General features: G+C 44.9%; 1 protein-coding gene across 3 annotated transcripts; it reads right to left on the reverse strand.

The window, feature by feature from the left end:
* Positions 1-911: 911 nt before the first annotated feature.
* Positions 912-15,841, reverse strand: LOC104065223 (carnosine N-methyltransferase 2). Of its 3 annotated transcripts, none has more exons than XM_054070714.1 (9): positions 15,710-15,841; positions 13,517-13,698; positions 10,771-10,832; positions 9,275-9,413; positions 7,558-7,610; positions 4,413-4,520; positions 4,175-4,305; positions 3,044-3,137; positions 912-2,033 (listed from the first exon to the last, which is right to left on the reverse strand). In XM_054070714.1, the coding sequence occupies exons 2-9, from the start codon at positions 13,540-13,542 to the stop codon at positions 1,648-1,650; spliced, it is 999 nt and encodes a 332-aa protein (XP_053926689.1). In that variant the 5' UTR covers positions 13,543-13,698; positions 15,710-15,841; the 3' UTR covers positions 912-1,647. The 3 variants fall into 3 exon arrangements, with proteins under 3 accessions (XP_053926689.1, XP_009565962.2, XP_053926688.1); XM_009567667.2 differs by having other exon boundaries at positions 13,517-13,561; positions 15,710-15,798; XM_054070713.1 differs by having other exon boundaries at positions 913-2,033; positions 13,517-13,830; positions 15,710-15,802.
* Between the last annotated feature and the right edge of the window lie 10,253 nt (positions 15,842-26,094).

The following is a 26,094-nucleotide window of genomic DNA, read 5'->3' on the forward strand; positions in this document are numbered from 1 at the left end:
CCCAACAAAACTAAAATAAACCAAAGCACAAACTGGATCCACAATGAGTCTGTGAGGTGACGTTCCCTTTTCAGATGAGTGCTGCTACCTCTGGCAGTAACTACATCCAGGCAGATGGATGGGGTTTGAGGTTCGATAGGTTTAGCAGGATCAGCAGGACTCCAGGTATATGACACCTAATATTTTGCAAGCCAGTGTGCCAACCCATGTGTTTGTGATGCTAGAACAATCCTCCCGATCAATACCAGACATCAATAAGGCAGTGGTGTCTGAGTCTCTTCAGGTGTACACAAGCATGTATTTTCCAGCTTAAGCAAGGAAAAATCAGTTTATAGAGGTGGGCTCTGTGTCTGAAGGCGTTTTCAATTAGTGCTGCTGCTTCTTGCCCTGAGAGCTGTTTGCAGGAAGGCTGGTGGGACTTCAGGCCCTTTCCCACCATCGGCTGTGCCTGAGGTCTGCGCAGTGCCGTGGCACTAAACACAGAGCCAAATCCCACTGGTCTGTCGTGCGGAATCTTCCTTTCCAGCTAGGTGCCCTGGTAGCACCTCTTTTAGCCCTCTGAACAACTCAGAACCCTGTGGCAATAGTCTTAACTTACCTATATTAACATTTTAGTGGCATATATTATACTTAAGTAACATAGGTGCTGCGCTGCTGTGCTGTGGTGATGTTGCATTGAGTGAGCCAAGTTGCCTCCCATGGCTGTGGCACAGGAATGAGCTCATGCTTGCTCCAGGCTCTTCCATGGCCTCAGGCTCGTCTTTCTCACTTACAAGAAACCCTAAATGCTTCCATAAAACAGTATGGTTTTGGGGTTTTTTTGTAACTAAATAATCTCTTCACTCCTCATTTTCTGTAAGCCCACACGTACAGAACAAGATGTGACCCTTTTGGTTTAAAATTGCTTTTATTTTACATGGAGAAAAACAGTAGTAAGAAAGTAACAAAACTAATACCTGCCTGGAAGAGCACAGGGCAAGTACCATTCTGGGATCCAAAAAGTTCTCCAAACAAAAAGGCTGATAAATTTTTAAGACATGTCTATATCGCAAGGTGCTGATATGCCTGAGGGCAGAAAACACCTACACTGATAAAACCACGCGAAAAGGCCTAACACAGAGCAACTTGCAGCTCAGGTCTGGATGCAGTGAGGCAGTTACTTTGGTGCAAAGCAGTGGGGACACCTTGCTGGTTTTGTCCGGCATACCTGGAAGCAGCGGTCTGTATACAGCTAGCATGGGGGCTGCAGCCTCCTCTCTGCTACAAAGCAGCACCTGCTCGTATAGACATATCTTTAGATACGTAAACATCCTGGCTATATAGAAAAGTGGAAATCCCAGTGTCAAAAGCACAGACAGGATGCATACTCTGAAAAAAAAAACCAAGTCCATATAGACTTTTAGCAAAAGGGAGCTCCTTACTTTCTGGAAAATGTTTTCATAGGGTTCAACTAAATAGCCAGTGTGAAATCCCGGCCTGTTGACCTCAGTAGGACAAAGAGTTCACCGCTGGTGTTGCAGGCAGCTCCGCTTACCTTATCTGGGAATGCGAGGCTGTGGCTGAGCTCCACTTTCCTGTCTTCTTGCCTGCAAGTGGCCTTCTCTCTATGCTACATCCTTCTGCAGCTCCATCGCCCCCATGCCCACCCTAACTTGTCTTCTGCAGCTGGTCTGGACTCTGGGATTCAACCACAATCATACTTAAATTGTTGCTGAAGATGATCCTCCCATCCTTTTTGCTGCTGCACTCAGGCTGGCAGAGAGCCTCCTGCAGCCGTTGCCGCAGCCCTGGAGGGGCCGTGCCCAGAAAGTTTTTTGTCCCCGTCAGGAAATCCATCATGAGGCTTCCAACTGGGTCCCCCTCGATAAAGCACTCAGTGATATCCCAGCCTGAAGGAAACTCAAAAACGCGGTATTCAAAGCCCAGTCTCTTCAAAATATCCGTGATGCCATTGGATGTGATGTAGTGGCCGCTGTCGGTGGAAGGCAAGCAGTGTCTGTATTTCTTCCATAAGGTGGCCCATCCGCTACTATCTGCCAAAGTAGGAAGGAGGGTTAGTTTTGCAAACCCTAGGCAGTCAAACACCTGCCAATGTAAATACTAAATGAGTCTGAAATCGTCCCTTGCTGCTGGCCCAGACTTTGCGAGGAGCAGAGGAGCTTTCCCCTTTCTTGAGCCCATTTATAAACATCAGCGTCTGGAGAGGGGTAAGACTGTGGCTTCCATCAGCCCTTCTTCCAAAACTCTGTTATTTAAAGGAAACTCTGAGGAGACCGTCTCCAGCACAGGATTGTTCCAGGAGGAGGAGTATACAAATGCACTGAGTCTGCATATATGTGCTACCTATTAACTGCCCCTTTGGTAGAATAGTGCTGATATTTTATATCCTGAATTCCAATTTCAAGTATACATCAAAGAGTACATATTTAAAAAGGCAGTCTCATCTAGCAAGGGAAACGATCTACCAGAAATGACAAAAGGAGTTTTACCCACTGGTATGCCCACTGCACTACAAGCTGTGGATCTGTGAATGCCCCACTAGAAAAAACACTCTTTTTTAAGAAAAATAAAATAAGTGCTCTGATGTTCTAAGTGCCTGTTTTTATACTTGGTAGCTCTTGTCAACCTGCTGGGGTCTGGGCCATCGCTGTGTAGAGAGAAGAGCCCCAAAGATGGGTCCTCCCAGAGCTCAGGTTGTACAGTGCTCATTTTACCATGAAGAAGGGTTGACCCTCGTTTGTTAGTAGCCACAGTACTCTCTAGCCAGCAGTTTCACAGCAAGAGGTCTCTGTGAGATAGAGAGCACTTCAGCTCCTTCATAAGCTGGAAAGAGAGCGTGTGAAGGCTACACCTATGCAGTTGCACCAGATATTGTGGTGCAAGAAACTAAACCCAAGCTTATTTGTTCCCTATGAAAGACAGCATTTTTTTTATGTGATTAATAAGCACTGCTAAAATGCCAAGATAAATATTTGTGGTTCTTATACTTCAAAGCTCTTCAAAACACCAGCAAAGAAGCAAAAAATAAAAGCCCCCCTCTTACCTGATAAGATTATAATCAGGAGTTTACCATGATGATCAAGGCGGCTGTGGAAAAACTTTATAGTATTGGGAATATCCTCCACACGGTACAGCATCTGGAAGTGACAAGAGTTACATGCACCTGTTATTCCCCCCTCCACAGTATAAGGGACCTTCAAAGGCTTAAGACCATTCTCTACAGAGTTGTTGTTTTAAATTACTTCCCAATTGCTTCCCATCCTGTCCTGGCTCATCATGAATGTTTAGGGATGCCCCATGGAACCGAGCATTACCAGCTCTCCACTGGCACCAACAGCCTGGGGTCAGACCCAGGGACCCTCCTGTTGGCTCAGACTCGGCCAACAGCCAGATGCCAACCTTCTCATCACTGTACTTCAAGCCCAGAGCAGTTTTGCAGGTTGGAAAACATGTGGATGGGAGTCTCTTGATTTCTGTGGCTGGTCCTTGTCACCGGAGGCATTTCTCAGCCTTGTCTAGACCATGGACAGCCTAGATGTCTTCCAGACACCAAGGAATTTATACGAGGACAAAGCAGGGTTCATCTCAAAAGCTGCCCTTGGGACTTGTAACTTGGCCCTTGACCCAGCCATCAAACGCCTGAAACGCTTCCCAGCTGTGAAATCGGCTGTTATGAAATGAAAGCAAAATGAACTAAAAGAAAGATGATATATAAGCCACTAAAGTGAGAGAATAACAGGTTTTTATTTTACGAAATATAATTGACACAAATAGCATCAGTGCCATCAGCATCAGAGACACAGCAGTGTGTGTCCATCTCTGACTCAGAATCCGACACAGGGGTTCGTTCATTAAGCTTCCCCTTCAGTGCCAGCCAAACTACTCTGATTAAAAATAATCCTAGGTTTTGTGGCAGCAAAGCATAGTTGTTGGCCTCCATGTGACGGTCTGAGACTCATCCTGTTTTATTACCCATCATACACAGAGCAGTACAAACCAGAGACCAAAACCAGGCTGGATAGGGAACGAGGTTTGGTGTTTGTAGAGCTGCTGCAGAAGTTATTGCTCATGGGAGAATCGTGCTCAGCTCTGGTCCCCTTAATTTGATGCATCCAGGTGAAGTGAAGGGAGTAGTTAAAGATAATACTTCGGTTTTAAAGTAATACTCCATTACCTGGATCATATGGATGAAGTCAAACTTTTTATGTGCACCTTTCTCTTTCACCTGTTGCTTGTACTCTGAGGAAGTGAGCTGGTGCCAAATGAAAGAGACATTCTGCAGGTCTGGGGCTTGGTTCACCAACTCTGGTTTAAAATGTAGAAGAAAAATATGAATTTCACAAAACAGCAGAAAAACTCATCATTCAAATCAACGGTCCTCACTATACCTCCGATAGCAGGTATAACTTTACCTTTGTAAGCTGCCACGTGCTGTGGGTTAGGCTCTACAATTTCATTGTCAATAAAGACTCCGGGGTGCGCAGCCTGTAGTATCCTGATCATTTTCAAATCCTGCTCACCTATACAACAAACACCAATTCATTACTTTAAAAAGTACATAAAGGAGATGAAAGGATATGGGTGCACCTGCCATCTCTGCTGCCAGGAGATTCCCCAAGCAGAAACGAGACACTGTCGGCTTTGCAGCTTGCACGGTGGCATCTAAGTCAGTGATAGGCTTACTACGATATCTTGGTGCTCGAGGTCATGCACAGTTACAGATAAGACTAAGAACAAGGAAGAGATAAGCAACGGCTCAGAAACCTCCTAATGGCAATACTCTGGGTCATGGGACAAACAGCTCAAAACAATCAAAGCTCAGTGTTTGAAAAACAACCAGGACGCATTAGCTTTCAGCAAAAGCACAAAGTTTGAATGGGTGCAAGGAGACAGTCAGCACAGCTGCGTAACTCCAGCATGGCTCAAGGTGGCCCATGCTTTTGGCACTGCCACAGTGACCTGGGAGCTGCTCTGCCACTGCTGTGACACAGCTTCGAGACCCAGGGAACTGCACGGCAAGAGCAAAGGCCCATTGACATGCAGCACCTCGGATCTTCCCTCTCTGGGGTCTCACCACACGTTGTCAGCTCTGGGTATCTACTAACAAGTTGTTATCTTGCAGCTGCAAACAAAGACTCATGTATTTGTGTGAAGGTACCCTTCAAATATAGCTGTTGGTGTTACTCCATCGCTGTCTAAGCTCTGGAGGAGCAGGCAGCAGTCTGTCCTTCTGTCCTCGGAATTTCCCCAGCCTCTTTTGAGGTGATGCAGGTCACTCTTGTTTTCTCCCAGAAAGGCCACAATACACCAAGTGTATAAAGTCCATCTGTTTCATCTGGGACTATGGAAATAAGCAGCAGAGGTGAACACCTTGAGTGGACCTCTGCAAGAATACTGTCTGTAGCTGATGGTGCAACCTAAAAATAGCCCTGCCCTTGCAAATGTCACACACGGAGGTCTTGATACAAGATACTGCATCTTCCCGAGCCTTTCAGCTGGTGTAACACCTACTAGGAAAGTCATCGTCTTTGGTAGCTGTTGCAGTAAATAGAATTCAAGAAGGGAAATATCATCCATGCCAGCACTACAGGGACGTCCAAGGAAGAACGGGTCTTTTGAAATCGGAGAAAAACACTCAAGGCCCCTGAGGAATGCAGTGGCAGCAATGCAGGGTTAGCCAAACGCCCAAGAAAAGAAGGTGCAACTCCATCCACTGAAGGTGGGTGCGTGGACCGTAACTGATGACACTGGTGTTTCAAGGAAATCCCTACAGCAAGCAGCTGAATCACTTTAGGCGGTCTTAAATGCCAGATAGCACGTGCCTGGGGTGAGGAACACCAGCAGTTAGAGGTGCTGATGCTGGGTTCCCACAGACTCAGAGTGGGCAGGAGGCAGATCCATGTCATGGAGCCACTGATAGTAGCAACTCAGTTTATCAACAGCACATAGATATTTCAAATGCTGTTGCATTTTTTTTTTCACTCCATCTCCACAAAATGGACTAATCCAGTCTTTGCAAGAGCAGGTAACAACACCCTCAACCAGGTCTGGAAAAGGAGTGAAATTCCTCTGCAAGCAGCAGCCCACCCTGAAACTAACTTGGAGGTTACAGCCAAGATAGTTAACAGACACAGGAAAAAATTAGATGAATGAGAAAATGTAAACTGACCAGCCAGGAGTCTTTTAGGATATGGAGTCAATCACTAATCCTCATTAATATTTTTGTCAACTACACTAATTCTGGAGGCTCTGTGAAATCAGAGTCCCAGTCTGGAAAGGTCAGGGATCAGATGTAACCTTTTGCTCAATGCAATCCTAGCTCACTCCTCTGCCCGGATGCAGAAGTTCAGCCCTTGCAGCCATGGGCAAGTCAAGAGGGTGCGAATCTGTACCCCTAGCCAGGCATTTGTGAGGGGCAGCTACTCAGGAAACCCAGGCAATTTTAGAGCTTTTATTTTTCCATTAAAACACATTCTAAAGAGGAAATGAGGAAAAAATATGATGATGCAAAAATTTCATTTTTCCCTTTTTTTTTCTTGGAGTCTGAATTTTCAGTTTATATTACTTAAAATAGAGTGTAATTAAGAACTTAATAATTTCTTCTTTCTTGCTTTCTGATGTGCTCCAAAATACTCCCAATTGGGTAAAACAATTCGTCTCTATTTTCCTTTTGCTCAGGAAAGCAAGCAAAAAAAAAAAATCAAGAAAAATACTTTCATTTGAAAGCATTCACACTTAAAATTCAGCTGAAAATACTTTTTAAAGCAAAAGCATACACATACCACATGCAAATCAAACTGTCACTTCTTTTCTCTACTTTTTATTTTCTCCCAGTTTCCCTAGGAGCAAAGTTGGATGTTTCACCGCTTTGTTTTCGGTTTTGTAGTGTTGGGGTTTTTTTACACAAATGCATTTAGAACGGATTTAAAGCCATTTTTCCAAAAGATTGTTTCTCTCTGGGGAGAACTAACATTTGCAGTTAAACCTTACTTATCACTGGATAAAAACACCCCTTGTAAAACCTGAGGAGGCTCCAAGCTAATGGTTGTAGGCAGCTGGTTTTGCACCACCTGGAGCAGAATATTACCCAGATTTGGCCTCTGGGATCCCTAGGAGCAAAGCGCAACAAGAGATCCCTTCAGGAGTGATTTTCTAAGGCAGGACTTCAGGTGGAACAAACCTCTCATATCTCTCATTCTCTCCGATGAGGTTTATAGATGCTCTCATACTTAACCTGGAGCAGGACTCCTTGCTTTGAGACATACAAAGTCAGGTGAAAGTCATCAAGAGGCAGAGACTAAGCTAAAATCATCACACTCATCTCACTTCTCAGAAAGATTTGACCAGAATTATTTCAGAAGTGAGATGGGGAAGGAAGGGGGGCAGTATCGCTCTCATCCCAGCTCCACACCCCATTTTGCCATTCTCTGCTTCAATGAGAAACAGCGTTTTAAAGCCCGAATTATTATCCACGTTGCTCGAAATTCCGATATCCCTTTCTGCCACCTGTAAGGATACCCTTGCCCCCCCCCCCAGCAACGCTGCTAAGCTCCTTACCTGTGCCGCTTCCCACTCCCAGAACATTTATAGTCGATTTTCCATTGCCGAGACTGAAATTATAAATACACGTTACTTAACCACACTACGTCACACAACTTCATGTTTTAATTCTAATATTTTGGATGCCACATTGGCACGGAAATTTTCATGTTTTGCCATATGTATTGTGACAGAAATCTGAGCATCCCTTTGGATCTCAGCCGTAACCTGTTGTGTGGTGAGAGCCAACCCAATATTAACAAGCTCATATTTCAAAGTACAGTAGGGCATAAGGATAAAGTGTTTCTCGTCCTTTGCCAAGGAGTTTTCTTCAAGCTACAGCTGGCACCGTGCAAAAAGTCCTTGGGGAACCCCAGAGCAAAGGGTTCCCTTTGGGGGTTGTGGAATTGTGCTCAGCTGGGATGGGCGTCTGTGGGGATGCAGGGGTAAGGTGAGCTGAGGTGAAACCTCTGCCTCCTCCAGAGACAAGATTAGTGTTCCAATATTGGATATAAATAGTGAGAAAAATTAAAAAATCAGTCTATCCAGGTGACTGGAAATCATCTCTTTTCAACTTTAATTTTGATTTGAAATTGGGATGGAAGGTCAGAATCTTCAATAGATTTTATCTTAGAAAAATTACTTTTGAAAAGACCAAACAGAACACAGTCATGTGGTTCCTAGCAGAATATTTAGTAACAACTGACTCAAGGGTAAGGAGCAGAGGAGGTACCTCGCTGCTCAGACGTGTTTTGTGGTTTATTCTGCTCTTGGGCATGGACAGTGCAGGGGGATTGAGTTTCCCACACACGGTCTCAGGAGACACCACGTCAATGATTCAACAAGCAGGGAACGAGTAGTAAATCCTGGAGGGCATGAGTTAGTCAAGGAGCCTTGGTCCTAATGAGGGTCAAGACCTTTTGATAGACCCACAATCAGCATAACAGGAAAGTGCAATGTCTGTATAGTTTAAAATTCATGTAAGTAAATTTTTCGATTAAAATATCCCGATACAATTTTTTTAATAATTGTTTCATTGCTTGTTTCTTACATATATCTGATCTGGAGAATAAAAATTTGCCTACTTAAATTGTTTTCTCAATAGAGAATACAGTTTCTATAGTATCCAAAAAGTACCGAAACTTGAAAGGACTTTCTTGCTGTTTGGATCTAAGCGGTTCTATAACTATTGCAGTCATCCAGGCTTAATATATTACATCAATACTTCACAAAACTGATTATCATTCTGTACTTAAGCAATGCAAATCAACTTAGGATAGAAAGAAGGAGGTCTTAGGGGATTAAGCAAACCAAGAATTAACCACTAGAAGAGAATTAGAGATGTGTTTTTGTTTGGACTGATGTGTGATGAAGTCCCAAAAGCAGGGAGAGAGCACAAGGGAGCTTTCTTTTGGAAAGAAAACCAAAAACCAAACAGCAAAAACCTTTAATTCTCAGAAAAATCAGCTAATGAAAAGAGAAGGACGTGAAAAGGAGGTCTTGATTCTTTCCTTAATGTAAGCTGAGAGGCAGCACAGTGAATTAATTGAAATAGTCTGTATTCTGGAGTCATTAGAATATCCTAAAGACCAATATTAAGAGAATTAAAACTCAAAAGCATTAAAAGTTCATTCCTGCCCCAGAAAATCCTTAAACATTTTTGCTGACCCTTTTATGCATGTTGCCCTGACAGGGTAACAGATGACTTTCCCACCTCAGTGGAAGTGCTCCTTACCCAGCCATGATGTTGGGCATTTCTTCCTTGTTGAACTCGTCCATGCACTGATGTTCTGTTGAATGATCCAAAAATGACTTAAAGGCCTCTACATACTCCTCAGCAGTGAGACTTCTCATGGAAGGGATCACATATAGCTCTTAAGAAACAAATACAAATTACGTGTTAGTGTTTTTAAGGCAAGTGATGGATCAAAGCATTTACATCGTGGAAGAAACACAACCCAGGAGAAGACAGAGATTTTGGATGGTAGTATGGAGGATGCATGGCCCAGGAGCCATCTATGCAGGTGGGCTCATGTGAGCACTTTCCAACCTGTTCACGCTCAGGATTTGAAAACTGTTCTTAGATGCTCCTTGGCATCAGCAGATTTGGCAAGTGTCCAATAGTACAGGTCAGCCTGAGGAAATTGTCTCGAAAATGCTTTTTCTGGAAGACTAAAGGTGCAGCAGGTCCAAACCTGTGGGAGCTGTTGCTTGTACACATGCTAGATGGTGTAACCGAAATCATCAGCTGTCAAAACACTTGCTATTAAGGGTGATGCAACACAAAAATTGCCACCTGCACATGAAGCAAAAATAGTCGACCTTGTGCACCTCATTTCCGACTCTTGTCAGTATGAGATTGCTGCCAGAGAGGTGAATTCCCCACTAGGAACTGCAGCTCATGGCCAGGAGGGCTACTGACAGCCAAAGCGTTTCATCTGAACAGGGTCATACTCAAAGATGGTTGGCTGAGACCAAGATTTCTAGCTCTGAACCAACACTCAGGGCTACTCAAGGAGCTGCAACCAATTCTTGCAAAAACACGCTTTCCTGCTGTCTCATCGTATTGACAGTACTGCTGCCAGGGTGCAAGCTTTGGCCAACTGCTTGAGTCTGAGAAGCAATGATAAAGCTAAGACTTGAAGATCATGAGAAGACGCCATGCAGCTGAGTACCGGCTCTGGGGTCTATCTCAAACAGAGGGCTGCAGCAGGAAGGCTGTCATAGTGCCAGCCTCAATGTGAAAGATCAGCGTTGGAAAGGTATAATTCAATAGGAAAAAACCAGATTTTTCCTCTTAAATGAAATGAGGATGAGGGATAGGATTCAATGGAACATCATCCTATTTTTGCCTTTAAAGGAACTGCTTATTTATCATCTGCTTTTAGTTGCCACTAGTAAGAAGACTTTGTATGTCTTATACAGGACTGTACAATATTAAATTGAATGCTTGTGCTGTGTCCAAGCCCATATATCATTAATAGCTCTGTTTCCGGTAGGCGTGCGTGGAGACCTTATGCCCAGCCCTATTGAAGGTAAATATATCAACATCTATCATCACCTACACCCTAACATAAACCTGAAATCATCTGAATTGCAGTCATTTTAGCATCCTGCTTCTTCCTTATAAAGCAATCTCTAACTCCAAAAGAATTAAAACATGTTTGTCGTGATAACAATCCGAGTGGATATTTAAATCCTATATCTTTTTTTTTTTTTTTCCCCAAATACCTGAATTATCATGTGGAGCTGTCAGAATCTCAGCTTCAAAGTTCATGCTGGGGAACCTATTCCTGTAAGGAAAGTATAACACTTCAGTTATTTGAAGAATCTGTACACTTTTTTGAAGCTGCATTGAAAATGCAGTACAAAAGGAAAATGCTACAGAACAATTTTTCCTTGCCCGGTGAGCAGTACTGTTTGTTCTCTTTTAGTAGAATAGAAAAATAAAAAACTTCCTGGTTAGCTGATCACTCATAGGTATCAGCAATGGACTGGCCACCTCCACCTGGGCTTGTCTGAGCTCTCTTGTGGAAGTTCTCCTCCCTCTGAAGAATCTTTAACCAATCAATAGAGTGGAAGGCATTAGACTAACTGATATTACACACTCTGTGAAACCTTCAGTCACAAATGGAGCAGAAGAAATCATAGAAACATAGAATCATAGTTTCATAGAATGGTTTGGGTTGGAAGGAACATTAAAGGTCATCTAGATGTAATGGCCTGCCGTGGGCATGGACGTCTTCTGCTGAATGGAGTTGCTCAAAGCCTCATCCAACCTGGCCTTGAACACCTCCAGGGTGGGGCATCCACAACTTCTCTGAGCAACCAGTACCAGTGCCTTGTCACCCTCACAGGAAAAGATGTCCTTCTAATATCTAACCTAAATATTCCCTCTTTCTCCTTAAAATCACTACCCCTCATCCTACCACTGCACTCCCTGATAAAGAGCCCTCCCTCATGTTTCCTGTAGGTCCCTGTAAGTACTGGAAGGCTGCTATAAATAACAGTGAAATTAGGAAATGGCTAAAGTGACAGCATCTGACATGCTAAAAAGTCTGCTTGGCCAAATGTTCCCATAACATTTTTGCTTTGCTATATTTTAACTTCAGCATTTCCCGGCTGCAAATATTATGTTCGGTAACTTGCAGAAGGTACAGGACTCAAAGAGCAAAAGTCAAAGAGATCATTGATCACAAATGTTTTCATTCTCAGTTTAGGAGCCTCTGTGAAGATTTCCAGGAATAAATTCACATCTTCATTTTCCTTTGACAACACGTCTCATCTATAATAGTGGGATGGAGTGCCACTAGAAAAAGGAAGGAATGCAATTAAGTGGGAGGAAGAACCTCAATTCTGCAAATAAATTTTTGGGGTAAGGTTTTTTATACAAGGAGAATAGTCATTTTCTGGGTAGCAACATTTCAGTATAAAGATGTGGAGCAGACTTAAGGGTTAATATTCCTGTATAACCTGGGCTTAGACACATTGCTGCACCAAAACTTTGCCATTAGAAAATGCTTCATGACAAGCAGTTTTTGCCAGCAGTAAGCAGCCCCCGGAACCCTTCTGCCAGGGGTAAAATCTCAATGGCTGAATAAGAAACAAGCCAGGAGACAGAAAAAAAAAAAGAGAGAGTCTTGTAGAAGGGCTTTGAGACACAATATGTAATGACTGTGCTGGCAGGTAGCAAGAAATGGCCACGTGGAAATAGTGTACAGCTCTGGTTGATGAAGACAAGAAAAGACTAAGGCGAACCATAGACACCGGGGCACTGCCAGGGTCCTGCAAGACCAGTTGATCCTATCTGAGTTCACTGCCAAGGTCACGTACCTGGCTCCCATGAGGTATGTCAAAGGTCTCTGTTCCAACCACCCTGACTTCATCTCTCCCCAGAAGGAAATCTCACAGACATTCAGCAAACAGGCTTGAACTCAGCCCACCTCCATAATCTCCAGCTTGGCTGTAGGCCAGTCCCTCCGACTTCCACTCAACCCTCTGACCTCTTTCATCATTGCCTGTCAAAACAGAGGACTATTTTGTCCTCTCCGTTGGCTTAGCTGAGTAAGATGGTTTTCAGAATAAATCTCCCAGTAAAAGGCTGAGGGATAGCGTGGCTTCGCCTGTGCAGAGAGGAACAGCTCTTGGTATTTGTGGACATGAACTCCATTTCTGACCGGTCAAATATTTCCATCTATCCCAGGAGACCTGCCAGGTGACCTGTATAGACTGCAGCACAAGTATTCACCAGGACAGATGATGCCAAGATAACTCTTCTATGAAGATTTTGCCGTGTCTCCCCAGGCAGGGTTTCTAAGACTGATTAATGCTTGCTGCTGAGAAGCAAGCTTAATTATTGCTAGGAACAAACGGACTTCCTTAGAAATCTGTCTTAAAATCTGACTTAAAATCTATCCCAGATATGAAAATTAAGCGCAATAGTTTGGGCTGGTGCTGCCCATCCCAGCACTCCAATATCCAGCAGCAGGACTGAAGTAGTGACTGCCAGAGCGCAGGATGCTTGTGCACAGCTAGTCTTGCCGCAGGTCCTGGCTCAGTCAGGGCTTGCCATCAGGAGGGATAAACCTCTTTCCCTCCATTCCCTGCATGAACTGAGAAGGTTGCGTTATGGACTACAAGTGCAGCTCACAGAGGGAATTCACTATATCACTCTAAGTGATGCAGCACCTATAAGTCAAAAAACTCATTAAATTTATGATGTTTCTTGCAACACAAATTGCAAGAACATCTTCATAACTCATAATTTCATTACACCTAAACTCAGGCTGCTAAGGGACTAAAGGTCTCCTTCCAAAGACTAGCTTAGCCCCTACACCTCTCAGGATACGGGCACATCTGCGGTTACTCCCACCTTACACACCATCATCTGTGCCACAGGAACGGCAAGGACTGGCTCTGCCACCCCGCCAGACAATGGGGAAACGCACATCCTCACTCTCTTCCAAAACTCACATACCTCTTCATCTCCGGAGCCGGATCCATGGTTGGAGCAGTTGCAGTGCTGGGATACAGAGCTGGGTGTTAGCCGGGCACCTGGCCCCTAGGTTAGCATGTCCACCCGCCTCCCCGCTCCGTGCCAGCCACTCAAGCCGCAGCGGTGACAGTGACCCCGGCGTGTGGCTGCCACTTGGCCAGCACCTGTGGGGACAGGCAGCGTCACTGGAGCGAGAAGGGGAAACCTGAGCTCCACGGGGAAGGACCGAGGGGCCGGGGCAGGCGATGCCCACGGCCTGACGTCTGCAGGGCTGTCCTCATTGCAAGGGAGCTGTGCTGTTTTCAAGGGGAGGAGAAAAAAAGGCAGAGATTGAGATTTTCAAACCTTTGGAAGCCAAGTGGAAGTGACTGAGGGGTGTCAGCCAACGGCGGGCAGACCCAGGGCCATTGCCATTGGTTTTTTATTTGCTTTGAACCCTGTCTCTCCATCGTGCTCTCTACCCTGGGCCAGAGGAGATGCTTTCCTGCATCCTTGCCATGCTGCTGGATAGACATGCTGGGAGATCCCTGTTTTTTTATGGAGAGAAGAAGGTCTTGCTGGCTGCCCAGAGACCTGAGCAAGTGTTTATTCTGTCTCTGATTCAGGGAGAAGTGGGGCAGAACAGCAGTACCTGCCAGTGGGCTCTGCAACCCCCCGGGCAGCCGGGCAGCCCCTGTCCCTGCTCTGCCAAGGGGACGGGCAGCCAAGGTTGGGGGGAAGGATGACAAGCCCAGCCTTCACCTACTCTGCTTGCTAAACTGCAGGGATTAAAAAGAAAGGAAACATTTTTAGACCTGTGCCAGAAGTGACTGGATGTCACCCAGGATGAGATGGCACAATAGGAGGTGCAGTGGTTGCTATTACAAATATAGAAAACCCTGGGTGCTCTCCGCACCTGGATTTGGCCTTTTCTCCTACCAAGAACCATGGCATCCAAGAGACCGATGCTCCTTTTGACTACAATCTAATAATTCAACGGTAAAATAGAAAGGGCGTTGAGAATTTGTATGACCACGTGAGGTCTGGTTTTGGAAAGCACAGCATTAGGATCCTCTCCATTCCCTTTCCCTGAAGTTAACAGGCAGAACAGATTAGCAGTCAACAAATCATAGAATCATAGAATCATAGAATCACCAGGTTGGAAAGGACCCATTGGATCATCGAGTCCAACCATTCCCAACACTCCCTTAAACAATGTCCCTAAGCATGTCATCAACCCGTTCCTTAAACACCTCCAGGGAAGGCGACTCGACCACCTCCCTGGGCAGCCTCTGCCAGTGCCCAATGACTCTTTCTGTGAAGAATTTTTTTCTGATATCCAACCTGAACCTCCCCTGACGGAGCTTCAGGCCATTCCCTCTTGTCCTGTCCCCTGTTACCTGGGAGAAGAGCCCAGCTCCCTCCTCTCCACAACCTCCTTTCAGGTAGTTGTAGAGAGTAATAAGGTCTCCCCTCAGCCTCCTCTTCTCCAGGCTAAACAACCCCAGCTCTCTCAGCCGCTCCTCATAAGACTTGTTCTCCAGCCCCCTCACCAGCTTCGCTGCTCTTCTCTGGACACGCTCCAGAGCCTCAATATCCTTCTTGTGGTGAGGGGCCACAAATAAAACATCCTCCCTTGCAGAAATCCCTCTCCCAAAACACCACCCGCCTCATGTGGCTGACAGAGGCCAAGGATCATGCTCTCAGGCAGGGATGCCTCACCATCAAGTGACCTGTCTTGGATTATCCTGGATTTGGCTCCCAAATGGATTTATGTTATTTCCACCACAAGGCAGGCCAACAGAAGCACGTTAAGTTAGAAATGGCCACATTGCTGCTCTTAACCAAAATATTCAAATCAAAGGTGAGGAAAGACTGTAACCACTTTCCTTCCTCTAAAATGCAGATTTGGCTCATAATGTTGTTTGACCACCCAGGCAGTGATTTTACATCAGCCATTTCCATCCCTAAATATTTCCACCAGAAGTGTCAGCCCCCCAGACAGCAACCATGCCATGACGGATGGCACCTGGCATTTCTCAGCTGAGCCCCGCGGGCTGCAGCTCCCTCACGGCCCCCAGCCGCGTCCACCTTGTCCCAGCTAAGCCACACTGCCCACTCTGACCCAGGCACCCCTCCACCCAACCATGCCACCAGCAGGTTTGGACACCCCACGGGTCTCAGAGAAAGCCATACCTCCCTGGAGCAAGCAGAGTTGTAGAGAAACCTCCAGCATCGAGGAGCTGCACGGCGCTTGGAAACCTCCCAGTGCATCCACTGGGGGCTGATAGCCCTCCCCAGCCCCCGCTGTGTCCCCCCTCCCAGTTCCAACAGCCCACGTAGGCGCATGCCACAACTGAGCCCAGGCATTAGCCTACAACAACAGCCTTTGTTCCCTTGGCACTGGAAACAACAGCACTTTGTGGGCAGCTGCCTGCGCCAACAGGAATTGGCGGCAGGGTGGCTTTGGAGGATGTACCCTCTGCTCTCGGTTGTTCTGGCAAGCTCGTGACTAAATCCACTCTGAACTGTGTTTTTCGTGCAAATTGAAAAAGCTGGGGTTTTTTCTTTTTTTTGATTAGTGAGATGATGACTAAAGCTAGAGCAGTGCCACAGTACAAGAAAAACAAAGCAACAGTGTTTTTTTCCGCACACGCTGTGGCTGTGGAGGTCAGTTATGGGCTGATCCCGCAGAAATAGGTCATTCGCTTTTCCAGGGGCAAGCTTGAGGCTGGTCTCACCCTTGGTGCTGAGTCCTCTCAGTGCCTCATCTCCACCAGCCCACCATGACAAGCCTTGGACCTGCACCTTCAGGCAGTAAAGTCTGCGTATTTGGAAATCAAATTTTGATGTCTTTATCTTCTAAATAGTGATCAACTTTTAGGCTGATGAGTGTCAGGAAGGATTAGGATGAGAACAACTGGTGCAATGTAACTTTGATTTTCTTGTGAGCAGAGCTCTTTTCTTCTGCAGTAGTGTTTCTTTTTTTAACAGAAGTGTTTTCGTTAGCCAGACATTTTCAGTTTCATAGAAAAATCTTCTAAGGTACGGCCAGCAGTTTCTGTACTCTCCTGAATGAAATAATTTGTTCAAACGTTATTTTGCATTAGGCAAGTTCTGGTAGAGAGAAAGATAACCAGCAGTCATGTAGCACCCATTCTCATGATGGTTAAAGACTAGATTTCTCATTAAAGGGAGAAATTTTGTTTTGCTCTAATCCTATTAAATATCTAACAGCTCCTGGGCAGCACTAGATCTTGGAGTTTAAGCAACAGCATTTGTTTTTATATGTGTATATAGATATTTTGTTTTTCTTACAGGAAGAAGAGTATGACTTCTGATAAGTATGGTAAAAGATAGCATTGGAGAAGGAAAATCCATCCCTTTCCAGGGGCAACAGCACTCACTGCTGCTGGGGCCAGGCACTCCAGCCTCCAAAAAAAATGAAGCATATAGTTCTGGAGATAATTTTATTTTTTCAAGCACAGCCCTTCCTGCGTTTTTATTAAAGCCCGGCTGCTGGCTGCTAGATTTTTCCAACTACCCTTTTCAAACTATTTGACTAGAGGTCATGTCTCATGTAGTTCTAATTACAGAGCCAAGGCAAAGGGAGAGGGAGAGTCCAATGTGACCACCTTCAGAAAAGGCTCTTTGATTCAAGGTGTTTGCTCTATAGGACATACAGCATTCAAAAATATCTCCGAGAGCAAAAATAAGTACAGCAAAGTGTGACTTTTACCCCTCAAGAGCTCACAGGTCTTCAGCCAGGAAAATACACTCAGATTTTGACTTTCCCTGGCTGTACCCGTGCATCTGGGAGCACAGCATCAGCAGGATTGAACACATCCAACAGGTACAGTGCTTCAAAACCAGGGCATTTGCAAATCCCACTGTATGGAAATGTGGAGGATTGGCAATGAAAGAGGTTTTGTCCCTAGCTCAAAGTCAACAGTGCAGATAGGAAGGCTGTGGAAACTGGTTCCTGAGAAGTTTTTCTGGTTCAAGAGGATGAACTAAAGGGGATGGTCAGTTTTGGTAAGAAATAAGGCTGTGACAAGAGACCCTCACAGGGCTGGGATGGTTGAAGAGGGGTATACCCAGGGGAGCTTGGCACTGAAGGAGCTTTGCTTTATGTTAGGATTTCTCGGCCGTGCTGATACGCTAAATCAATGCTCCTGTGCTTCAGTGAGGTTCACTAACTAGCCCACAACTGTAAGTCTGCAGGTTTGGATTAATCGCAGCATGTTACAAGGGGATGCAAACTGCAGGCAGACCAAACCACCCATGGGTGCTGAGCTTTCGTAAGTGCCATAAAGAGCTCAGAGAACAGACAACACAAAAGCAGTGTCTACTTAGTATATGCTACCTCTTATATTTCAATTGCACCTAAAATGAAGGATCAGAATTGAAGATATGTTTACTTACCTCCTCCTAAAGCAAGGCTGATCCCAGCCATCATAGCATGCGTAACACTGCACCACCTCCAAAGGGAAGAGGCCTGAACATTCAGAGCAGCTAAAGTTCCGCAAGAGAAGCCACTCTGCTGGGCAAAACACCGTTACAAAACTGGAATGTTTCTTTTGCTCCCATCAATGGAAATAAAATGATGAGTAGCCCTTTTCTGGGTAAACAGAAAGAGCAAATGGTGGGCGAGTAGGTCCTCGATGCTCAATCTCACAGAAGCTTTTCCTGACCCTCTGTGAACCTTTCTGGTTTGTCCTGCTCTTAAAAAGAGTATCCTTAGAAAGATTAATGTTTCTTTGAATTTTGTGTTAATATTTCCTGTTAATTTGTAGTAAGTTCTGCCATCTCTTAAACCCTGGTATTTATATCAGGGAGGAAATATGCCCATTGGTACCCCACAGCCTGGCAAACAGTCTCTTTGGAGCTCAGCTGCTCTCTGCAGCCAAGGCAGTTTCAGCCACAAAGTAAGCAGGGCAAGAAAACCACTTTGAAAGCCTGAAAACTTACTGAGAAATATTTCTAAAAGCTTGAATGCAAAGAAATACTTCAAATAGAGAAGCTTTGACTCAGCTCAGCACTTCTGATGCAACTTTAGCAAAGTGTTTGTCTACCATTTAGCGGATTGCAAGGTATTAATGAGTAGAGCAGAAAAAGTAGCCAAAACAAAAGGGACCACAGATGTATTTTAGCAAAAGCCACTAGATGGGGATGCAAGGACAGTTTTCTGCTCTTTCTCTTACTCTCTGATTCCCATTTAGCTGTGCTTGATCTGGCCTTTCCCCCTAATGTGGGCTGTTGTCTTTGCTTTTTCTTTTTAGGAGCTGACAAGGTCATCTGGAAACTCAGCACTCGCTGACTTTTCATCCTGTATGAACCAGCCCTTAGGCAATGGTTGCAATGTGATTATTGCTTTCTGAATATTATTCTCTGCATCAAGACTCAGCACGGGGAAGGGTGAAAGACTTGGCTTTCAGTTTGCAGATTAACCTTGGTCTATAGAGGAAAAGTACTTTTTATTGAACATAGTGGGGAAAAAAATGCTATTCAGCAAACTGGTAATCTCTGGAAATGGCCATACTTTGGAATGGTTACTGTGGAAAAAAAGCCGGGGAATTTTCCTTGGGCTCAGTAGTCATATCTTCAAGCAATTTTTTTTTTCTCTCTTCCTTTGAAATCTGTATTTCTCCTGTGAATAAGAGACTTACAATCAGAAAGATTAGTTTGGTAGAAGTGTGGGTAGAATCAGCCCTAGAGTCCAGAGAATAAAAACTCCATAGATGTATACCATGAGCACACAGGGACTGCAGAAATCTATGCAATGCATAAGCGGTGCTACAGGAGTTAAGGAGGGCTCCCACTATGCACCATTCACATTGCGCTTATACAGTGAGCACCCACTCTAGCTGTTTTCATTTTAAGTGTCAAGATATTTGGTATTCTTATTAATTTCCAGCTCCTGGAGTCAGGCTAATGTGAAAAAAACCTCTCCTAGTCTATTTTCTATGCTAAATTCTAGAACACTGAAGATGCTTTGAAAGAAGTCCAAAAATAGGTTCATTTAAAAGCAATTTCATTAAAACTTTCAGCGGCTGGTGGGGAGGAAGGGAGAGGGAGTCAGAGTGTCTCAGAAAAATGCTTTGGTAAAGAGGAGGTCCACAAAGATGATTAGAGGGACGGAATACCTCCCATATGAGGACAAGCTGAAATAGTTGAAGGGAAGGGAAGGGAAGGGAAGGGAAGGGAAGGGAAGGGAAGGGAAGGGAAGGGAAGGGAAGGGAAGGGAAGGGAAGGGAAGAGAAGAGAAGAGAAGAGAAGAGAAGAGAAGAGAAGAGAAGAGAAGAGAAGAGAAGAGAAGAGAAGAGAAGAGAAGAGAAGAGAAGAGAAGAGAAGAGAAGAGAAGAGAAGAGAAGAGAAGTCAAGGCTCCAGAGAGACCTCATAACAGCCTTCCAGTATTTAAAAGGGACTAGAGGAAAGATGAGAAATGGCTCTTTATCAGGGAGTGCAGTGATAGGATCAAGGGTAAAGGTTTTAAGCTGAAAGAGGGGAGATTTAGGTTAAATATTAGAAAGACATTTTTTCCTGTGAGGGTGGTGGGGCACTGGCACAGGTTGCCCAGAGAAGTCATTGTTGCCCTATCCCTGGAGGTGTTCAAGGCCAAGTTGCATGGGGCTTTGAGCAGCCTGATCCTGTGGAAAGTGTCCCTGCCCATGGCAGGGGTTTTGGAAGTGGGTGATCTTATGGTTCCTTCCAGTCCAAACTGTTCCATGATTCCATGAAATACCCTGAAAGCAAGATGATCTTGTATTGCAATGATAAATATAGAAAACTGGGAGAACCATTCAAGTATTCAAGTGTTAACATGCCTTTCTTACTCGATATGCAGAAAACATAAAGCTAATGTTACCAGTTTACCGCAATCCGTGTTTTAAATGACTGTGGAACAGAAGAAGGGGAAACTGCTTCGTGTTTTAAATGGGATTTCCAAAAATTGTTAAAAATTGATCTTTAGATTTCATCAAAACAAACAAAGGTGCGATTGCTTTTCCTGGGCAAGAAGGTGGAAGGACTGCAGTAGCAAGGGCTGAAATGGCACTGGGACAGCAGCGGTGGCTGTTTTCCTGCTCTCTCTGGCTGCCAGACACCACAGGCAGATTCCTCGAGTCTGTTCATCATGTGCAGCCCATGACTTCTGCCTATGGTGCACCCATACACAGCAGCTCGAGCAGGTACTGCAGCCTTGCTATATTTTTCTTCTCTTTTTCCCCACCACTGCTTAGTAGTCTCCTCATGGTGACAACAAAATGTCTGTTTTCCAGGAAACCATTTCAGCTTTATGGATTAGCCATGGTAGGCACTTGCAGACCTCCATAAAACACATTGACACCCTCTCTGGGGTATTACGAACTCTACTGAGAAATTGATCAAAACTGATAGAGCTACAGGGCCCTGAGTCCCTTTATAATCTGCCATTGTGCTTCTCCACTCTCACAGCAGCAGCAGAGCCAAACCTATTGAAAACTCTTGCCTGGAAAATACACCTTCTTCCTGCCCTTGGCTTTGCACCACGGCAAAAGCCACACACCCAAAGCTGATGATGTGCAGGATGTATCCCCCTACAATTGCTGTTGCTTGTCCTGGGGCCAAGCTACCCCTGGCATCCAAAGATATCCCCAAAATGCTGCAGGGAGTGCCTGTGGGGTCCTGCCCAGCCGTGGGGTTATGACACTGGCTGCTCAGTGCAGCACATCCTCACCCCAATGTGGTCATTGCAAGTGCCTCGTGCACCCTCACTGCAGCCATACGTCTCCCATCTGCTCCAGCAGCAACTCTTAGGAGACACTGCTGGAATTGCAGGAATATTCAACAAACTCATAAAACATCAGCATAAATTTGCTGGAGATGTAAAGTTGTGCAGTAGAGAAGCTGTTGGTCTACTGCAAGACCTCAGCAAAATCTTTTTTCTTTTCCTCTCTCCCTCCCAATAGATCTTCCTTTTGCTTGCTGAGATTATCAGTCCCTTCGAGCAGATTGCATTTGTGCTTTCTTTTGTCCCAAGATCTCCTAGTCTTAGAGAAGGGAGGGAGGTATCAACTGTGCAGTTTCTCCCCAAGCATCCTCTAGCGTCCCAGTCCTACAGAAACGCCTCCTACTTCTGTTCATTATTCACAGTTCAATTTTTACTGGAATCCCAAGTGAAGACTGAATAGCAAAGCCAATACCTGATTTGAAGACTTTCCAAATGAGGAGTCAGGTGGGATACAAAGGATATTAAGATAATCGACAAGGGATCAGGAGTGGATGAGATAATGGAAGAGATAAGGCACTCACTTCCAGTCCTAAATGTGCAACCAGAGCCAAAATGCTCTTCACCACATGCTAAGCTGTGCCCTCTCTTGTATGAGGCAGAAACACGGTGCTCTCTGTCAAATTCAGTTCAATAAAGCTGATCGATAAACACAAGCAGATGAATGCCATGATATGCACACAGGGGAAAAAGCACTGCCATGGAAAAGCATTGCTCACACAAGTCTCTTTGTGCTGCCTTCAAATCACACACTGCCGACAGGAAAAGGACAGTGAGAAAGATGCTTGGCTTTTCAGCTCTTCGGAGTCATAATACAGCTTACAGCTTCCAACAGTGTTATTTAAACATGGCCTTGAAATTATGTCAAAATATTATTATCATACAGTTTTATTAGATAAAAAATGTACAGTAATGACTAGTTTCAGCATGGGGGCAAATAGAATTAATTTTAAAATTTTATATGTGGATGTGGATAGATATTCAGGATATTCAAGAAGAAATTGGATTATTTTACTGTGAACAGCGAGCACAGGATGCCTCTTATCATCTTGCAAAATACTGGAAGTTTTGCAGTTTGTAAACTGTGTGCCATTGTAGCACCTCAATGGTTTATTTATTTTTGCCTGAATATACACAAAAATGAAAGGAACTTCTAGGAGCAATTTTTAGCCTTGCCATTCCCTCTCGCTGGGTTCGACATTTTCTGCTGCGTTCCTCGCCAAGTCCCACAGCCAGGCTGGATCCAGCTGGGTCAACAGCCCGTAACGCAGTGCAGTGCAGAGCCACTCCTGCACACCCCATGCCACCTTCATGAGGTGACCCTGGCATAGAAGAATGCAGGATCAGCCTCAGCAATCCTCTCAAGGCAGACTCTGCTGCCTGCATGGGTGAAAACATGCAACATGAGCTCTGGGCAACGTTAAGGTACTTACTAACTTTTCACACAGCGGTGATGGTCAGGTCATCATTAGAGAAACTGCGATTATGATTGTAAGTAAGTCCTTCACAGCCACTGAGGTGACGACCAGCCCTGATGGTCCCAGCTACCTCCCTCTGTCCTTGCTCTCCCATGTGGCCACAAAACCTCATTCCCTCTCCCCCCTGCCAGATTTTAACTACTTACCGCAGAAAGAGTCGATTGCTGAGGCAGGACGTGACCCACACTCCAGGTGTCACAAAGGGACCAGCACAAAACACCCCAACAAACTCAGTGTGTCAAGACGATAACTGCTTCAAAAATCCCAGGGAAGAAAGTTAAATGAAGTTGTTCCAGTGTAACGTGGCCATCTCTTCTTGCTCTGTGGCTTATGGCATTGGACTCATCTTTGTAGCAATGCACATCCATGCTGCAGATCTCACGTCTGCCTCTGTGTAGAGTTCATGTGCTTTAAAATGAATGTCCTCGACCACTTCCACTCATGTATTGCCTAGGAGTGTATCCTAAATGTAAATAACATTGCAGGGGCTGCTGGAGGTACCTCCTGCAGTTTTAATGCTCTTCAAAGGCACATTCCTGTCTGCAGGATTTAACATGATTCCCAAGCTTTTAGCATACCTAACCCAGAGCTATGGTTTTCATCTTTTTTTTTCCTTCCTCTCCTTAAATAACACATACGTGACTGAGCTTTCCAAAAGCAGCGAAGATGTTTTTTTATTTCAATTACTAGTATCAGCTATAGCAAGGAAATTACAATTCAGGATTTGTTACCAGCACGTTAATTATTCAGTGTTATCAAGTTGTCAGCAGGCCTTTAATTATTTTTCAGTTTATACCTAATTTCCTACACTACGATTGCTTTAGCGATGTTAAGGTAGATCTGCAACTGTAATAGAAAACGTCCTGGTCCTTTATGATGCTGAGGATTGGAAATGACAATGTTAATAAAATTCCCTCATCTCCTGTGCCACAAGCCTCATCAATATTAGTGTTCATCTGCAGTTGGCATGCTATTTAATTATGCTTTTTTGGTACCAATAAACACTTAATAACATATTCAAAATGAGTAAACAGGATATAACAGTCTGTGACTCAGCATCTGCTTAAAGATTGAGCCCAAGATCATAAAATCTCCCTGCCAGCCCCTCTCAGCAGTGGACTTCGTATTTCAGACAGCGGTATGAAACAGGGAAAGATATTTAAATATGGGTCTACTTGCACCAAAGACACCAGTAGTGTTCTGGAGATGCAGCTGAGGTTTCACAGGTAATTAACACCAATTACACAGCTAGTAACCATTGGTTACAGAGATCATTTTTCTTAAAATGGCATGAAATTTAAACTCAGCAGAACCTTACGCAAAAAAAGGAAACCTTGGTTACAATGAGGATGCTGGTTCAGAAACTCTTACGAGCCTCACCAGATCCAGCCAAAAGCCAACTTCCCAAGTTTCTTGCCAAGTCCAGGGCAGGAAAAGAGTGAGATTATTTTACCTGCAGGGTTCAATTATTATACCTGCCACTGATCCTCATCACTGGAGTAGTCCCTGAGGAGCTCTTCCTACTGCTGTGCACTCACAGTGGGGAGATACAAAAGAGCTATTATCTCCTCTTTTCCCCTAGAAGGCTGTTACCAGTCATGGGACACTGTCGCTGACACACAGGTGATGTCTGATGGACACTTGAGGCAGCTCTACCCTAGACTGATGTCCAAAGTTCACTTAGCACCCATCCCTGCCTGCCCCTCACCCCAGCCAGACCCACAGCCCCAGCTGACACACGTGCCCAGTGGGACCACATGCGTCCCCAAGATGTGCGCACAGGTCCCACCAGTGTTGTGCAAGCCAAACGCTCTGAAGACCAGCTGGGCTGAGGATTTCATACCTTTCCTTTTGACACTGCTCATGCTAACAACACAACAGGGGGAAAACCTGTCGGAAAACCTGCCCAAACTGCCCACAATGTCACCAACCAGGAGTGACCAGGGTCTGTTAACAGTGGAAGGGAGCATCAGTGGTGTGAGGTGCTGGGAATGAAGCCAGGCTGGAAAAACAAAGAAGGGCTTTGGGGAGAGCTGCTGGTGCTGAATGTAGGGAGGGGTCCCTACAGTTGGCCTCAGGAGAGGAGGGGGCAACCCCCGCTCGCAAGGAGGAAAAATGGCCAGATTCAGCTGATGAAAGTAACAAGGAAGGCAAGCAAACGTGAACAGAAAAGGTACGCAAAGCATGCCCTGACGTTTCAGGAATTGCCCAGTAGCAAAAGCAACAAGTAGCAGCTCATCAGGACGCTGGGGCAGAGTCATAATTTTCTTCAGATATGATTTTGAAGTCTTTTGGCATATCTCATTACTTTCTGTCTTGGAAGATTTCTTGGAACTACTTGGAAGACCCTCCAACCCCTGAAGCCTTTCCCAGCTACTCTACAAACCCCTGGGGCTCTCATCTGCACCACATCCTCACTGTCCTCTTGGGCTGCTTCCTGCAGATGGAAATTTCACCTCACTCATTTCTTTGCAACAGGAAAATAAGGAAAGGTCCTTTATTAACATACATAATCCCAGTCCTGCTGCTGAGGAACAGCAAAATGAGGACCTTGTATATCTCCCTGATCTTTTTTATTCTGTGTTTGAGCACCTTGAGATAAAACACGAGGAGAAAAGACTTGAGCAGGTCAGCATCTCCAGATCAGGGTCCCCCAGCTACCACTCTAAATTGCTCTTTCAACCAGTGGACAGGTATTTACAAGGTTTACAGGTGCCTGCCTGCTGAATGCTGGCTGATGCTCAAATACACCATTTGGCATGATTCTCTTCCTTACTGTCTGATGACACTTCTAGCCCAGAATTAATTAGCGGATGTATAAAATAACCTTTCTAACCAGCACCTCCATTTCTAGCCTGCATCACCTTTTTGCAAACAAATTTTACAAGTTTGAGATTTAAATTCATGTTAAATCATTAGTGCTGATCTTCCAGAGACGGAAAAGCAAAAGTTGCAAATACACTACCCAAGTGCTCAGGATGGTTGCATATTTTATACCATTCCTCTCTCTGCTATTTGACTTAAAGCCACGTACATCTGGGAGTGCCTTTGCACCCCCGAAGACTGCAGCACTCTGAAGACATGCTTTTTCACGTGCCAATCTGACAGCCAGACTCGCAACTGGCTCCCCTCCCAAAAATACCCACACTGCACAGATGTGGATGATTAGTGCCTGAACCAGAACTAACTTCTCAGAAAATTGTACTTATTGCAGGACAAATTGAGTCTGCTATGGCAGAAGCCAGAATAATTGCTCAAGGGAGCACAGGGCTTATTCAGCAGTTAATTCATTATTTGTACCTGCTCGGAGCCAGGATAGAAACAGCAGGCAAGG

This window comes from Cuculus canorus, chromosome 6 (genome assembly GCF_017976375.1).
Source record: "Cuculus canorus isolate bCucCan1 chromosome 6, bCucCan1.pri, whole genome shotgun sequence".
NCBI lineage: Eukaryota > Metazoa > Chordata > Aves > Cuculiformes > Cuculidae > Cuculus > Cuculus canorus.